At 37.9% G+C, this 18,107-nt stretch overlaps 2 protein-coding genes and 1 long non-coding RNA gene across 4 annotated transcripts; 2 read left to right on the forward strand and 1 right to left on the reverse strand.

Annotated features, from left to right (window-relative positions):
• The first annotated feature begins 5,225 nt into the window (after positions 1-5,225).
• On the forward strand, positions 5,226-6,598 carry LOC107730438 (uncharacterized). The gene is made up of 3 exons (XR_001638678.1): positions 5,226-5,284; positions 5,396-5,524; positions 6,554-6,598. It is a non-coding gene; the product is annotated as an uncharacterized LOC107730438 (long non-coding RNA).
• A 2,338-nt stretch (positions 6,599-8,936) lies between these two features.
• Positions 8,937-14,129, reverse strand: LOC107730451 (dol-P-Man:Man(5)GlcNAc(2)-PP-Dol alpha-1,3-mannosyltransferase-like). The gene is made up of 9 exons (XM_016541297.1): positions 13,871-14,129; positions 13,366-13,465; positions 13,071-13,218; positions 12,154-12,314; positions 11,799-11,919; positions 11,494-11,699; positions 11,202-11,278; positions 10,919-11,063; positions 8,937-9,533 (listed from the first exon to the last, which is right to left on the reverse strand). The coding sequence occupies exons 1-9, from the start codon at positions 14,046-14,048 to the stop codon at positions 9,365-9,367; spliced, it is 1,305 nt and encodes a 434-aa protein (XP_016396783.1). The 5' UTR covers positions 14,049-14,129; the 3' UTR covers positions 8,937-9,364.
• A 467-nt stretch (positions 14,130-14,596) lies between these two features.
• LOC107730452 (mitochondrial ubiquitin ligase activator of nfkb 1-A) lies at positions 14,597-17,476 on the forward strand. Of its 2 annotated transcripts, none has more exons than XM_016541298.1 (5): positions 14,597-14,681; positions 15,450-15,600; positions 15,785-15,872; positions 15,977-16,097; positions 16,723-17,476. In XM_016541298.1, the coding sequence occupies exons 2-5, from the start codon at positions 15,484-15,486 to the stop codon at positions 17,438-17,440; spliced, it is 1,044 nt and encodes a 347-aa protein (XP_016396784.1). In that variant the 5' UTR covers positions 14,597-14,681; positions 15,450-15,483; the 3' UTR covers positions 17,441-17,476. The 2 variants fall into 2 exon arrangements, with proteins under 2 accessions (XP_016396784.1, XP_016396785.1); XM_016541299.1 differs by having other exon boundaries at positions 14,598-14,681; positions 15,453-15,600.
• The last annotated feature ends 631 nt before the right edge of the window (positions 17,477-18,107 follow it).

Consider the following 18,107-nt stretch of genomic DNA (forward strand, 5'->3'; position numbering starts at 1 on the left):
TTTAACTCAGCTGTGTATTCAATTTTGTATCCATGTAAGTTTTTGTGTGTGTGTGTGTGTGTGTGTGTGTGTGTCACCTGGCTTCTGTTTCTCTTCAGACATTTAATTAGTGAAATGGTCCAGATTATTGTCAGGGGAATACTAAACATATTCTCTTTTCTCTCACATTGGAACATTGGCAATCCATCGCATACATGTCTTGAGTCATGAGAAATGTTTCTTGAAATGTTCTTACAGACATGAAACCATACTTACGCCTATATAATCCACTGTCTTTATATCATACAAATGTACTATATACAAAGACCCAGTGCATTTGCATCGAAGTACCTGTGTTTTGACATATTCTTGGTGTTGTTCCAGATGTTTCGGTCTGGGACTTGGTCCTCAGGCCTGCCGGAGGCTACTGCAGGGCGTTGCCAAGGTTACGGGAGGCAGTACAGAGTTTCTCAGGGAGGAAGAAAGGCTTCAGCCAAAGGTGCGAGAGTTCATAACGCCCTCTAAAGGGACAGAGACAGAACCGCTATTATCAACTCGGTTTAAAACACAAAGCTGAATTAAAAGATTAAAAAAATATTTGTTTGTTATTGTTAAGCAAGTATCAGGCATGTTGTTAGCTAAGGACAGAAAAGAAGGAAAAAGTTTTTCCTCTCTCTACATGACTAAAAAATAATAAATGAAAATAATAAAAATATTAATTTTAAAAATGTAATCAAATAAATATATTAATATTGAAATTGTACTGTAAAATAACAAGCAAGTAATATTTAATAATAATAATAATAATAATTATTATTATTATTGTAAATAATATTTTTATTGTATTATATATATATATATATATAAATACTATTTTATAGTACTATTGTATAGCAAAAATTTATTTAGCAGTAGTGGTATTAATAATAATAATAATAATACTTTTATTTTTATTAACAACAGTAAAATTACAATACTAATATTTATGATAAATTATTATGTCTTCATTTCTTTTGTTTCAATTGTTAAATTGTAGAGCTTTTATTTTGGGGGGGAAAATCTTATTGGTCTGACACCAATATAAAACTAGCTAAAATATTTACTAAACTAACTTGCAAGATGTGCAAAATTTTGTGAATGATAGGCATCAAAATGGCATTACATGGTAAAACTATGGTACTTTGAAATATACCATGGAACTGAAATTCTTGTACTGTGGTATTTATATTTAACGCCAAGATACTTCTGAAAATAACATGGAACTACCATGGTACATATACTGCGGGACCATGTCCAAAAAACATGGTAGTACCTTGATATTTGTCTGTGGAAATCTGCTATCAGTAATCAATGTTTCGTTTATTCTCTACAGTTGATTAAATGTCTAAAGAAAGCTCTGGAACCTGTGTTGACGGATGTACGGATTGACTGGTATGTGCCAGACAATGTGGAGGCCCTTCTCTCACCCAATGAAATTCCTCCGCTCTACCCTGGCAACTGCCTGATTGGCTACTGCACTCTATATGACATGTCTGGAATCAGAGCCCAGAAAAGTGAGGTGAGAGACTAGTTTCTCTTGTTCAATATATGCTAAATGAAGAATTGTTAAAATAAATGAGATGCATACAGTTGTATAAAGTCTTAGTTTGTGTCTGTACACTTGCTCAAAAGCAGGTGAAGCCTCGTCCATACAGAAGCCATCCACATGGTTCAGCGGGGTCCGTTTTCAAGCTCTCTCCCTCCACTTCTGAGCTCCTTCAGCCTCTGGTTCCCCCGGATGAGCGAGAGAGAGATGCTTTAAGAGAGTGCGGGGTGGAGGGAGACTTTGAGGAAGCGTTGCGGGAAATTTCACGAGAAATCTCGTTTGAGTTCTCCTGTGCACATGCCACCGATAATGCCGTCAGCCCTGGTAAGACTATACAATCTATTTAAGTTTTCAGTACATTGCATTGTGGGATACTACTTAATGTGCTCAGGTTGTAAAAGTAGTAGTAGGTGTATTCTATGCATAAAAAATTTGTGATCAGCATACATTTTGCATACTTTAAGGGATAGTCCACCTAAAAAAGAAACCTGTATGCATTTCTTCTTATCTGTGGAACATAAAAGAAGATATTTGAACAACGTTGATGAGTACTGTCTTGAATAAGCTATTTCACATAACAGATGTTTATATATATTCCACAAGATAAAATAATATCTGAATTTATAAAAATGACCCCGTTCAAAAGTTCTTAAAGGGGTCATATGATGCTATTTTAAAGATCATTATTTTGTGTATTTGGTGTAACAGAATATGTTGACATGCTTTAATGCTGTACATTATTGTAGGTCCTCTATGCCCCGCCTCTCTCAAACATGTCATTTTCAACAAAGCCCCCTCCTTTGACAAGCACAGTCTGCTCTGATTGGCCAGCTGACCCACTCTTTGGATTTGAGACTTTAGTCTTTGCAACTTTACAGATCTTCTTTATGCACCAAGAGCTTGTAACACTCCAAAGAGAAAGGAAAACTTGAAATCGCATCATATGACCCCTTTAATTGTAGTAGCCATTTCAAACATACCTTACGTGATCTGCAGGTGGCGACACTGACTACAGCACCAGCGATGTGCGCCTGCGTATTCAACAGGATTCATATGTTCAGGATCAGTACGTGTTGACACGCTGTTCTCTGAGCAGTGAAAAGGCCTTCTCATCTGATTCTCCCCAAGCGGAGAGCTCTGTGCTGGGCATGGGTTCTCTACCACATGGCTTGGAGAGAATGGAGCCCACACAAGGTAGAGGCCTCTCGCGCTGGGAATCTCCGTGGGCTCAGAACGCCACCTCTACAGGAGACACCGATTCTGCATCAGGGAAGGTGACAGCAGCCGATGGCATTTATATTTAAGAATTCCCTACACATAAAGAAAGTTTAACATCATTTAACATGTATAGTACCAGTAATCTAAAATAGCCTGCAAAGGAAAATTACTTTACAAATAAAATGGAAAAAGCCTATTTAAAGCAGAATGAGTCACGCATTAAAAGCAGCTCCTTCAAGTAACAACTGCAAATTGGTATTGTGCATTTTTGCAATGTATACTGGACAAAAAGTATTCTGACTATTTATGATTTAATATTTAAACATTTTTCAAATTACTGTTGCTGTTAACTTGAAAATTCACGAGTACTGACCAAGTATTCCTGAAATGCACATTGCAAAGTTTTTTTGAGAAAAAAACATGTAGACCGGTTCTCTTGGAACATTACTTCCAAAAAAAAGAATAAAAAACTTTTAAAAGCTGATAAGGTACATAAATTCTATCAGGTGGGTCCACATTTTTGACATTTATGCATTTAGCAGATGCTTTTATCCTAAATGACTTGCAATAGTGGAAAAGTTTCATATTATAATATTTAATATCATAAAGTATAATATTTTGTAAAGGTTCCAAATTTTGCAAACTACTTTTACTAAACAGGAAATTCAATGAAATCAATAAATTAGGATGCTAATATTTACAATTTAAAGTTAACACTTTATAATAAGGTATCATTTGTTAACATTAGTTAACTTGAACTAACAATGAACAATACTTCTACATAATTAATCTTAGTAAATGTTAAGTTCAACATATAGTGATATATTTAAGAATTTGTTAACATTAACAATGAACAATTGTATTGTTTGTATTAACAAGCATTAACAAAGATAAATAATGCTATAAAAAATAAATAAATGCTGTAAAAAAAAAAAATATTGCTCATTGCTAGTTCATGTCATGAATTAACTAAAGTTAACAAATAAGACCTTTTTATAAAGTGTTACCAATTTAAAGGAATATTTCACCCAAAAATGAAAATTTGCAGAAAATGTATTCACCCTCAGGCCATCCAAGATGTATATGAATTTGTTTCTTCATTAGAACAGATTTAGATAAATTTAGCATTACATCACTTGCTCATCAATGGATCCTCTGCAGTGAATGGGTGCCGTCAGAATGAGAGCCCAAACAACTGATAAAACATCACAATAATCCACAAGTAATCCACACAACTTCAGTCCATCAATTAACATATCTGAAGTAAAAAGCTGTGTGTTTGTAATAAACAAATCCATCATTAAGATGTTTTTAACTTCAAACCAATGCTTGTGGCTAAAATATGAGTCCTCTATCCATAATATTGCTTTCTCCAAGTTGCTAAATTTCTCCAAATCTCTTCCGATAAAGAAACAAACTCATCTGCATCTTGGATGTCCTAAGGATGAGTAAATCTCCTGCAAATTTCCATTTTTGAGTGAACAATTCCTTTAAATAAGTAAAAGTTAAACTGACAGAACAGTCTTGCCATAAAATAGAAGAAAAAAAATCAAAGCTATAATCCTAACTGGTAGTCTATGTTTGTTTCTGTAGGCTGGCAAGCTCTTAGATGAATCTCGTCACAGGCAGAAGGCACTAGCTCGCTCTGCTCTGGCTGGCCGAAGTTTCTCATCTCCACAGGGTGACCTGGACATGCACCGGCTGAGGAGGGCGCTAGAGAAGGTCTCATTTGAGCAGGCCGTAGGGAGCCGACTGGAGGAGAGTGACACAGACACCCACAGCACTTCACGGGGAGGTGTATCCCGCCCCAGTCTGACAGACTCCAGTGAGGGAAAACAATCTTATAGTTTATGCATCAACATACATACACACAGATGCATATTAAACTCGGTCCAAATATTAAATCATCCTTTTCTTTTTACCTACCACTCTCTATCCAGATGGCCTCCTGTTCCCCGCTTCCCCACTAGACTGGGACACCTTCACCGATCCAGAATGCCTATTTTCAGCCGCTCCCCCAGGCGAGTTCCAGGCTTCAGGGGACCAGTGTCGATCAGTCATCCATGGCATGCTGGGAGGAAGGGCCGTATCCTGGGAGGTCCGTGTGGATCTGTCTATTCTGTGGGACACGGAGAACTCAGCAACTCTGCAAACCAGCACTGGGTCCTGGGATAAGATTATCCACCAGCTGACCGCACGATCTGTCATCAGAGACTTTGAAAACATGGCGGAGAAAGAAACAGATATTGAAGTTGAAAGAGGTCTGATAGGAATAACAGTTAAAAACAAAATATTTGAATTTGAATTCAAGTTATAAACAGGCTGCTCCATCCATGTTTTTTTTTCTCCTGTTGTTTGGGTGTGTAGGTCCATCCAAGCGGTACAGAATGAAAGCGATCCAGACCAGCAAAAGTTGTGGAATCGTCTGCATGTATACAAGCTTCACCACCACAGACACCAATGCCAGAAATCAACCTCAGAGTACTCGCATACGACACACAGGTACACACATATACTGTAGCACAGACAATCCACACAATCTCACAAAAAGTGAGACAAAACACGCTAAACTACATGGGGGGAATGGAATTCTCCTGTGTGTGTGTGTGTTAGGTGTGCGGTTTAGGACAGGACACAGTTCTCACTCTGGCAGCAGAAGACAGAAGTTGTGCTCGGTGGGATTCGGACGCCGTCCCTCCTGCAGAGCCAGTGAAGAAACAGAAGATACACACACCTCGACAGGTACCTTAAAAGTTATACATGCACACCCACATATAGTACATTTTAAGTAACATACACTACCATTCAGAAGTTTGAGGTCATAAATATATATTTTTTTGAAACAAATTAATACTTTTGTTCAGCAAGGATGAATTAAATTGACCAAAAGTGACAGTGTAGACATTTATAATGTTACAAAACATTTCTATTTCAAATAAATGCCATTCTTTTGAACTTTCTATTCATCAAAGAATCTTTTAAAAATGTAGCACGGTTTCCACAAAAATATGAATCAGCATGACTGTTTTCAACTTTGATGATAATAAATATTTCAGAATATTAGAATGATTTCTGAAGGATCATGTGACACTGAAGACTGGAGTAATGATGCTGAAAATACTTTGCCATGACAGGACTAAATTACGCTTAAAAATATATTTCTATATTAATATAGAAAAGTTATTTTTAATATTAATATTTCATAATATGACTTTTTTACTGTATTTTTGATCAAATAAATGCAGTCTTGGTGAGCATAAGAGACTTGTGAACGAAGGTCTATCTGTAATCACAAATTGGGCCTAAATTAGGATAAATACAGCTCAAAATAAACCAGTGTTTACAAGATTATATAATTTATTTGCCTCAAACAAAGCTCTTGAATACCTTTCAAAGGTTTAATGTCATGAATCTCCAGCTTTTAGCTCAAAAGTGCTCTTTGTAGCAGCCCTGTAGCCCTGTAAACATGACTGTGTTGCCCATCACACTGATAAAACCCCTTGCATCCTTACTGGCCAGATCAGCCAATCAGATTGGAGCTCACAATTTCAGCCAACTCTTGACATTTTTTTTCCGCAATATGCAGTAAACAGTCCATAAACAGTCTGAGGCTCAACAAGCACTTCCAACAAGCAACTCAAATACGGATACCTGAAAAGGAAACCCTCTTAAAATACTGATTCAAGGACATCCATGAAAACTATGAGGCTGTAAAACAATGCATTCTGTTCAGCGCAACTCTGAATTTCTGTTCTGTTTTCTTGGACCCAGACAGAGATGACACACCTGCATCCCCTTGTAGCATGACATCCTGGGACAGCAGTAAGTATTGGGAGACAGAAAGAATGCATTAAGCTGCGGTCACATTTCGGTGAAATTTCTCAAACAGAAAGGTCGAGTCAATAGTGTAGCATTGCATGAAGCATGGAGTCACTTTTAAACCAAGCAGCTTTCTGTTGGCCAGTGCAAATTTGCATGACCAACTTAAACACCAGCAAAATCTTCATGGGGAATGTTTTTGCATTTATATCAATAGTAACAATAGTAAGTGTGACCGCACCTTTAGGATTGTTTATACCTTATTAAATGAGTGGTGAATTATGGGTGTAATAATGAAGTTGTGTCTTTCAGGCACAGGAGGAAGCATCAGTCCATCAGCGGCGTCTTCTCGCTCTCAGCGCTCTGTGGAGAGTTTCTTCGGGTCCAAGTCAGCATTGACCTGCAGAAGTATCACACTTTGTAATGATTTATACTTTATTGTACGATCACACTGAATTTCTGTGTTCTCCAGGTTCAATCTGGGCAGACTAAAGGGCAATAATGGAAAACAAGCTCCTCTCAAACCTCACTGTCTTTCTGCAGAGACTGACAGACACCTAGAGACAGACACGCCTAACTACTTGCCATTGGTTGGTGTAATTACATACTGATTTACAAAATTAATCACAGCGTAAAGTCAGTGTTACCTACTTCAGTTTTCGTGTCCCCACAGGTCCGCCTACAGTTGGCATCAGGTGCGTTTCTTCTGTCTGAATCGTACTCCGAGTGCATCCAGATCCCTCTGGACCGCCTGAAAAGAGCATCCCCATACCTGAGCCACCGCAGCAGTCTGAGCCCCCCTTTCCGTTGTACCTCACCACCTGCCACATCAGCGAGACATATGCAAGACTCATGGTCCGACACCGTGGAGGTAGGCTCTCAGAAATTGGTAGGTGCAGTCCCGCAGTCTGACAGTGGGCGGGGCTCTGAGACTGACACGTGTGAAGGTCCTCCGCTGGATCCTGCAGAACCTCATGGAGAGGAACTGGCACAGATGAATGTAGAGAGCTCAAGCTGGGCCACGGCGGTGGCTCTAGCCTGGTTGGAGCACCGTTGCGCTGGGTTTTTTGTGGAGTGGGAACTAGTGGCTGCCAAGGCAGATTTCTGGCTGAAGTGTCAGTCGCTGCCAGAGGGGGTTGACCTGGCAGGGTTGAGGGCAGCGGCCAGGCAGCTTTTCCTGCTGTTGCGTCACTGGGATGAAAACATCAAACTGAACGTGCTCTGCTACAACCCCAATAACATGTGAGAAACTGCCAACAGGATTTTTGGTCTTTAATTGACCCTGTTGGCTACACTCACAATTCAACTTTATAGCAGAATAGAATTCATCTAAGATGTCCTTTAAAAAGGACTGGAGATAAAGGATTCTGAGTTGTGTTCAAGTTTTTCTCATGCCCAGACCATAATACTGTACAAGCTTTGCCTTAATCTTTGGGCCTCAGTCTAAGTATAATGCAGTTAGTTCACTGCAGATCTGACAACACTTTATCTTAGCAATAGCAAAATGACTAGCATTGGATGCTTCATGAAAACAATCACCAACATATATAGCAGGCCAAAATTACACATTCTTGCCTTAACTTAAGCTACCGTTCAAAGGTTTGGGGTCAGTAAGAGTTTTTTTTTTTTAATTATTATTATTCAGCAAGGACACATTCAATTAGAATGAGCATTTTAGAATGATTTCTGAAGGATCATGTGACGCTGAAGACTGGAGTAATGATGCTGAAAATTCAGCTTTGTAATCAAAGGAATAAATTATTTTAAATATATTAAAATAGAAAACATTTATTTTAAATTATAATAATATTTCACAATAATGTATTTAAGATCAAATAAATGCAGCCTTGGTGAGCATAAATGACTTCTTTTAAAAACATTTTAAGAATCTTACTGATCTTTTGAACGGTAGTGTACAACAGCTGCTTGAATTTGATTAATCTATTTCTTGCTTTAGTCAAGTTTTAGACTAAACTGCACTTTATTTCAAACCACCTTTTTTTTGCAGTGACTGATTCTGTCAGTATTACTCAGTTTAAGTGCTGTTAACCATATAAACAGTCTGAATAACATTGGTATTTTTGTATGATCCTTTGTGTTTTGTTTTTTGACAGCAATTGAATTCTGTGTGTTTGGCAGTGACTGCTTGCTTTTGGCCTCCTTGAGAGATTTTGGATTTTTGGAGTTTGCTTAAAAGCAAGTTTTCAAGTAACACCACAAAAACAATCTGCAAAACTTGGGGCTACATTTTTCATATTCAATCATAAGAAGAATCATAACTATGGTAACTATAATTGTTATGAAATTATGACTTTTTATTTTCAATCACTTACAAATCTATACAATAAAATGCTCTGAATGATTCCAAATGATGCTTCCTCAGGTTTTAAGATACTGTTGTTTCAAACAGTAAGGGCTTTAATCGTTCACTGTACCTTCAACCTGGTTTTGCCCAGACATTCGTAGCTGTGAGGCTGTCAAAAGCCTTGGAAATGGAATAAAATCATGAACAACAGTTGTATTATGATTATCGGCTACACTTTGGATTAAGCAAATCCATGTCTTGCAAAAAGAAAAGAAAAAAAATCCAACAGCAAGCAGATCATAAGATTAATAAGAACAGGGGTGCCCAAACTCGGTCCTGGAGGGCCGGTGTCCTGCAGAGTGTCCTTACATACGTGTCCCTCTGGTACAGGAGCTTGCAGACAGGGGCTGGAGGACAGGGATCATCCCACACAGCGAGTGCCCTGGGCAGGCCAGGGCTCAGTGGCGCTTAGCCTTGTTCTCTGACTTCTGAGACGGAAGAGCTGGAGTCGGGTTGAGCCACAAACAGAGCAAGATGATGAGATGGCAGACGTGCAGTGATAGAGAGCTGTAGTTGGTGGACGGATACGTGTTCCAGGACAGTTCTATCAGACCCAGAATCAACACCCTAAAAGAGAGCGAATGATACACGGATGATTTGGGACGGGGGGGTTTGACATATAACAAATTTGTACTAATCAACTACGATTGTGTTAACTAGTTAATGCATTAGATATCATGAACTAACAATGAAAACTACTGTATAAGAAGTGTTCATTTCTACATATACTAGTGCATTTTTACATTCTAAGTTGTATAAATTAACATTCATTTAATGTAATGAACAAAGATGAATTAACAATTAAAGGGGTCATCCGATGCCCATTTTCCACAAGTTGATATGATTCTTTAGGGTCTTAATGAAAAGTCTGTAACATAATTTGGTTAAAATTTCTCAATGGTAGTGAGTGAAACACCTTTTTTTTTACCCTGTCAAAAACAGCTCTTTTCAGAGCAAGCCGTTTTGTAGCATTTTCCTTTAAATGTTAATAAGCTCTGCTGACCCCGCCCCTCTTTTCCAAACCGCTCTCTGAGGGACTGTTTACTTTAGCCGCAATCATCGTGAAACTTGCTAATTAGCACTTTATTAGGAAAGGCGATTTTCAAAGATTAATTAAAAAACCTTATACTCACTTCCGCAGGTGAAGCTGGATCACGAATGATTCGCTCGAACATAAATGCATTTATGTGCATTATGCGCATTTCCTTCAGAAACAAACGTAGTCCACTGCGTCTTCAGCGGCTCGGATGTTGGGAGTAAATGACTACTGCTATGTTCATTATTACATCCAACAACAGAACATCTCAGCTGCTTAGGAGTCATTCTTGTCTACATTTGCTCCGGCGGTGAAACAATTAGTGTGTTTATAAATAAAAATTAACCTAGATTAATAAATGGTGTAAAAAAAAAAAAAAAATTTAATTCATGATTCCTAATCAGGACTTCATTCTAAGAATTTTTCTACTGGCTCAGTTGAGCCAGTGGTTCATATTTTTTTACTTGCCATGCCACAATTTTCATCGGTCCCGGCACAAAAAAAATATACTTTAAAACATTTTTAATTAAGCCTTAATCTAATTCTTCTTGCAAACAAAAGGTTTAAAATCACTTGAATGTTTAAATGATTCAATTAACTTCAATGATGATGCACATTTCCGTCAACTGTCCTAAGCCTCTTTCGCGCTTGCCCAAGGCCATCAGGCAGTCCTTATTATTGAGCACTGCCTAATGCATTAACTAATGTTTCTACCACATCACATGGAATCTGTGCCCACAGTGAAATCTCATTTTTCCAAATTCTGCTCCATATAGCTATTATTAATCAACAAATATGCTCTGGTTGTTGTGATACGGTCACTTTGCACAACAAACGAAACTAACTCAAATGTACAAACACACACACAATTTATGAGGAGAAAAAAAAACAGTTAATCCATGTGTCTGTGTTTTACCTGAGCAGATGGGCAAGTTTCTTGACTCCTCCACTCCACAACAGGTATGGCAGCGTATGAAAGTACCAGACATAAAACTGATAATGCAGAGATCTACTGAAGCACATGCCAATGAAATTTGAAGTGAAAAGAACCAGAACTGTCTGTATGATCTGGGTTAAGGAACCATTCTCATCATATCACCTAGGACTAATAGTGCAAAGTTCAGGAATGCCTGGTTTATTTAAAATGATCTGAATCCAATCCATCATACATTTGATTTAAACAACCATAAAAAGGATATGATCAGCATTGAGCTTGTGTACAGTCTCTTTTCTCTCAGACGGATCTGTTAGAATAGACCAAATACTGTTCCCAGACCTGTAATAAACACTATTTTTTAAATGTCAGTAGAACAAAAAGACCTGTAGGGTATTTAGTTTACCAAGAAGTCTTAGGACTTGTAATAATAATATTTTGTTCAACAAATGAAGCTGCAAGTTCTATTAAAAGCCCTTTAAATAGTTTTTGATTCAACCATGTAAAATACTGCCACTAATCCAACTAAGTTTAATTGTAGGATTTGATTTTTGTACCTCTTCCATCTCTTCAGCACAAACAGAAGTAACGTGGTAATGTGAGCCAGAAGCAGAGCCTGGTGGAAGTATCGACTCAAGAACACATCCTCAGGAAGAAAACGCCAGTTCACCGTCCACTTAAAAAGAAACTGCCTGCCCAGGTCAAAGGCCCGGCTAACATACCCAACAGGGTTCACCAAGAGGAACGGCAGTCCCAATACCAGCTGAAAGAGAGAAAAACATGAAAAGCTGGTGTAAAACATCAAAAAGACAGTTGAATCACTTAATAAATATGTGAATGAGTCTAATTATGTGCGTCTAACCTGAATGACAGCACAGAGAGTGAGTTTAGGTAAAGTTTTCCATAGACCGAACTCACACAGCAGAAGGAAAAGGAGACCAGGAGCGAAGAGCAGAACATTCATCTTCACAGACACAGCTAAACTGTCCACAGCACAGACAAATATATACTTTAAATGCACACACACACTGCTGAAATGACCATTCATTTATCAAACGATAATTATTCTTATGTTATAAAGCGAGGAAGAAATCAGGCATCAAAATATTGTCAAAAAAAGTTATATGGCTGATAGTAAATTGTTTAATTCAAATACTCAGTTTCTCTTACCATTCATCTATCACTCCATGTAGAATGAAGATGTTGTTTCTACTTGCCTGTAGAGAGCACATCCTAGAGTCCAGCGGCCATCCAGGAAGAGATTGATGGCTCCGAATAACAGCATCATGGCCACCGGATCATTAAAGAGACGCAAGACGAAAATGGAGTGAATTCGATACGAAGCACAGCAGATGAAGAAGAACACATATGGAGGAACCTAGAGAAGAATAAACAGACAAGCACTATTAATAAGACACTTTCAGAATCATGAAAAATGTCAAAAACATAATAAAACCAGAAATGTTGTTTAGCTGAAGTTGGATATACAGGTCATAGAATTAATAATACATGTCGTAGAAATACTGTACACTGTATTACATAACTTATACACCAGCATTCAAAAGTTTGGGGTTGGTAAGATTTTTGAAAGAAGTCTCTTATGCTCACCAAGCAAAAGCAGATCAAAAATACAGTAAAAACAGAAATATTATTAACTATTTTTACTATTTAAATAATATATTTTTATTTGAATCTATGTAATGTAATTTATTTCTGCAACACAAAGCTGAATTTATTACTCCAGTATTCAGTGTCACATGATCCTTCAGAAATCATTTTATTACATGTGATTTTTTTTATGTTGAAAACAGTTGTGCTGCTTAATATATGACCGTAATATATAACGGTGATACATTTTTCGCGATTCTTTGATGAATAGAAAGTTCATATAAATAAATTAATTTAGTACCTAATAAAGTGGCCAGTGAGTGTGTGTGTATATATATATATATATATATATTATTTTTTTTAAACCAGTCAATGCATCCAATGTTCCTCTCCTTTCTTACAGACCCCAAACTTTTGAACAGTGGTTTGTAAAAAGATCCTGGCTATTCTTGGGTGTAAAAAAAAAAAACTGACTGAACAGAATGTACAGTATGTATAATGGATTTGCATTATATGGGATCATTACCTTTTTGGTGCAATGGTAAATGCGGAACACAAGCAGAAGAGTGATGAGATAGAACACAGCGAACACATACTGACCCAAACGAATATTCTGTCCATGATCAGTAAGATAATACAACCCAGTGAATATATACACAAAACCAGCTGGATACCTGAAACACACATACAGTATATATAATCCAGTAAATGATTAGTGGCCAGATTTTCATTTAATATGCCATTCTATACAGGTATACAGGAAGAGGTATTCCATCTAAAAGCTGGAATACACAACACACATTTTCTATGTTGACACTTACACCAGCGGCCCCGTGTCGCCCTTCAGCTGTGTGTAGTCATATGTGCCGTTAATAACTCCCTCCACCTCATCCATATACGCCTTCCAGTCGATCTCTGTATCTACAAACACAACAACTACATCATTAGACAGAGGAATCACGATGGCACTTATAACTGGCATCTCTCTGCATACTGCTATTCAGTGTCTCGTTGTCATTTTGGTTATATGGTGCGCGTGACTGACAGTAACATGAGCATTGAGTGTGTGCGCGTGTTCCTTTTAAGGAGTCCCTACGGATCAAATACACAACTTAACCAGACTACAATTTTGGAAGGCAGAGTTGAGTTGGACATTTGAGTCTATATGAAATGAATGAATGAATGAATTAACAGCATGCACTGCTATCCTATTTGAACATCAAGCAGTATGGAGTTTCTTAAGTCTGCTGTTCCATTTATGAATTGTTAACTATTACTTTTAATTATCCAAGGATCATGTCAGTGATTGATTTCTACTGCACTTACATTCAACTCTTTGGATCACCCATATGTTAATCCCAATTTCCAGGAACCAAAGGACGGCCGTGACCAAGAACGTGTACTCTGCTTTGAACAACACCATGTGTTTGTCCTGCCATACGGAGGAAAGTGTTTTCTGAATTCTTGATGGTAGAGTCGAGGATTTCTTTTTTCCTCCTGCCATGTTGGCCGCCTTGGTGAAGTGTATTCGGAAACGCCGAGTTCCAAATTAAAAGTCCGTAGAGTGGAAAAAATGGATTCGATCGCAGGGCAAAAATGGCATTGAAAAAAAACCATCCCAATTGTGAATATATACAGTATGTTGTTAGTAAGTATTTATTTATATATTTGTTTGTTTCTTTACTTATATATTTATTTCAATTTATTTATAAATTCTGTTTGTTTAAAAGGTTTTAGCGGCATTTTTAGGCGATTTTTAAATTAAACTGCTAAACAAATATATATATATTTTTAGTTTACGTTAAACTGTGTTTGGCTGCATAACGTTTTGTGTCACAAAGGGCCAGTTGCATAAAAGTCTTACAAGTTAGTCTATTTTTTTTCTTTAAGACTGGTCTTTTTTTCTTTTTTTTTTTTGGTTACATAAAAATGTAGATTAGTTTAAGTTGAATCCAAAAAACGACTGATTACTCTTGGGCTAACTGCTAGCTGGTCAGACAAGTTAACTGTCTTATGCAACGGCCCCAAATTCATAGTCAGGCAAAATTCATAGCTACCTATAAGAGGTCCTCGCGCATTGACGTGCCACGTGACCTAAACAACATCGCCGTTTTCAGGAGGATCGTGAGTGTAAAAGGTTATTTCTGCTTCTTATTCACGCTCTATTCATTTCTGTTGTTTCAGACAGAACTTTAATATTTATTTATGAGCATACATGTGTAACCGTGGTCAAAGTATTAGGCTAAAGTCTTTAAAGGTCATTTATGGGTCACATATTATTTTGACAGCCCACAGATGATTTGCCTTGTTTGGTGAACTATGGTTATTGTTATGTATATTTCATTGCGGTGGTGTTGGTAGTGTTATTATGTCGGTTTCCCTTAAATCGACAATCAAAACACCCCAAAATGCCATAGATTTAAATGATCGAAATGTTCAATTCCAGTGTAAACAAAGACTTGCAAGGCTTTGTCATCTCTCTCTGTCTTTCATTTTTGCTTCTATCTATCTGTAATCAGCTAGATAATCTTCTTGTCTGTTGGTCTGAGATTCTTTCTGACCTGGATCACCTTTAAACTATAACCTTCAAGCTTTTAAAACTTTTTCAAACCAGGCTCTCAAGCCAACATCTAAGTTTGTCTATATGACCCATCTAGTTGTTAATGGCACAAACTTTAATGTCAGCTGAACCCCTATATGACATCAGTTATTTAAATTGGACGTTTTCTGAACTATTTAAAGAAACTAAAAGAAACTAACCTGTGTTAATGTAATTAAAAGCATCTGCTAAATGAACGACAGGAGTAAAAATGAATGAAAATCAATGCTGAATCAAATCACCATAGGTTCTCTTGATTCATCTTGAATCTTGCACCTGTTCATTATGATTTCATTCTGTGTTCAGTAGTCTAGAGAAGAGGAAGAGGGTGAGGTGGAAGATGGAGGATTTCCCCATCCGGACACTGGAGATGGTGTGTTTGGGTTCAAGTGTGGCTCTCTCTGGTCTGTTTTATTACATCTACAGGAAGAAATGCAAAACTGTGGACAAGCTTAATGTGAGTAACATTGCAAAAATTACCATTTAGACAGTATATATGCATGTACCTGTATATAAATATAACTTGGATATATGGAATTAGTGCCTGGAATTAGTTCTGGATTTAAAGTGTCTGCTACACTTGTAGCAGTGAAAGAGTAGGAGAATTTTCTGAAAAGAAACCAATTTGTTTTTGATGTTAGGAAGCTCCAGTTTTGCCACTGGATGAAAAGTTAGCAGATCTTTTGAATGCCACGCCAGGGAAATGTCTGCAGTATGTGGTCATCGAGGGTAACATTCACTTTCCATTGTACAGTGTCTCAGCTGATCTTTAGAATATAACTCAATCTCTCCTTCACTTTCCACTGACTTGTTCCCACTTTCTCTCTCTGTAGGTACAGTGCAGTCCATTGGGGAACCGTTAAGGAGTCAGTTTCAGGAAGGCAGTGTTGGTGTCATCCAGAAACTGGTACTCCGAGAACACAAACTTGTGTGGAACAGTTTAGCACGCACTTGGTTAGTCCTGGTCTTCGCTAATATTAATATACATTACCATTCAAACGTTTGGTGACAGTAAGATTTTTATCTTTTTTAGAAAGAAATTAATACTTTTATTCAGCAAGCATGCATTAAACTAATCAAAAGTGACAGTAAAGACATTTATAATGTTACAAAACATTTCTATTTCAAATAAATGCTGCTCTTTTGAACTTTCTATTCGTCAAAGAATCCTGAAAAAAGTGTCACTGTTTGTACAAAAATATTAATCAGCACAACTGTTGTCAACATTAATAAAAAATGTTTCTTGATCATTAAATCTGCATATTAGAATGATTTCTAAAGGATCATGTGACACTGAAGACTGGAGCAATGAATGCTGAAAATTTAGCTTTGCATCACAGGAATAAATTACACTTTAAAATACATTAACATAGAAAGCAGTTATTTTAGATTGTAATAATATTTCACAATATTTCTGTTTTACTGTATTTTGGATCAAATAAATGGAGCCTTGGTGAGCATAATTCACTTTTTTTTTTAAACATTAAAAATATATACAGTAACACTCCAAACGGGATTGTATATATGTCAGTCTAACATGGCATTTCTAAAACACACGATTCTCTTTCACATCTTTCAGGACAGACAGCGAGCGTGTGCTTCACCAGCGTGTGAATGCTGTGCCCTTTAACCTGCTGGGTGTGAACAAGGCGTTTGTGCGTGTGCTCTGTCCCCTGGAGGCCACGGGTCCCAAAATGGAGATCGTCCATGAGAAGTTCCACCAGGCCAGTTATGGCTTCACGGACCTGATCGGTCAGTACCTGAGTGGAGAGAAGCCCAAAGGTCAACTGGAAACAGAGGAGATGCTGAAAGTGGGTGCCTCTTTGACCGCAGTGGGCGAGCTCATCCTGGACACGGACCGCCTCCCAAAAATCCGCCCACCCACCGACGGCTCAGAGTACTTCCTGAGCACAGATGACTTTGAAACCCTGCGGCTGGAGCAGGAAGGGCAGGCAGAGGTGTGGAGGGTGCTGGCGTGCATTTGCGCATTGGCAGGTGTGGCCGTGCTGATGTGGGCGTCCCGCAGGTACTACCGCCAATTGAAGCTGCGATGGGAGCAGGAGAACATGAGGAGGGCGTTTGAAATGATGGGTGCAGGAGAGCGAGGAGAGGAGGAAAACGGCATGGACGTATCGGAGAATGCGTGCGTGATATGCCTGAGTAACCCACGAGGCTGCGTGCTGCTGGACTGCGGACACGTGTGCTGCTGTTTCCGCTGCTATCAGGCCTTGCCGCAGCCCATCTGTCCCATCTGCAGACAGAACATCAAACGAGTTGTGCCTTTGTACCAGGCCTGAGAGACTGAAAAGAATCCTTTGGTTTCTCTTAAAAAAGGCTTTCAGCACGGGTCAACTATTAAACATGGTTTAATCTTATACAAATGAACACTTGTGCTGGATTTACATGATATACTTGTCGAAACAGCCTTAAACTTTAAAACAATGTTACACTGTGAACAGGACACCTGCGATAGAAGCAACACCTGATACGCACTTTAGTTTCACTATTTTAGTTTTAACATATTCCTATGGAAGCTTATTTCCAATACAGAATAAAAAAAATCAATAATATAAATTTAAAAAATCAGTAATTGTGACTTTTTATCTCACAATTTTGACTTTTTCGGAATTAAAACTTTTCCTTATAACGCTTTTTCTCATGGTTGCAAGTTTATATCTAACAATTCAGACATTTCTTCTCAGAATTGTATATTTTTATCTCGCAATCAAATCAATATTTTTCTACTCAGATTAGGGCTGTCGCGGTGAAGAAATTTCTGACTGGACAAGAGGACAGTGTTATTGACATTGCAGCAGTATGAGTACAGGGACTTGTCTCTGTGCTGGTTTTACACAGGCTGCCAGTCAGTGCAGTTACATTATTACACCAGGAGGTGCCGGCAAGGGACTGTCTTTTCGAGTGAGTCAACTAATTGCCTACATTTAAAAACGCACCGTTCATGAA

Source organism: Sinocyclocheilus rhinocerous, unplaced genomic scaffold (assembly GCF_001515625.1).
Source record: "Sinocyclocheilus rhinocerous isolate Xijiao unplaced genomic scaffold, SAMN03320098_v1.1 scaffold1780, whole genome shotgun sequence".
NCBI lineage: Eukaryota > Metazoa > Chordata > Actinopteri > Cypriniformes > Cyprinidae > Sinocyclocheilus > Sinocyclocheilus rhinocerous.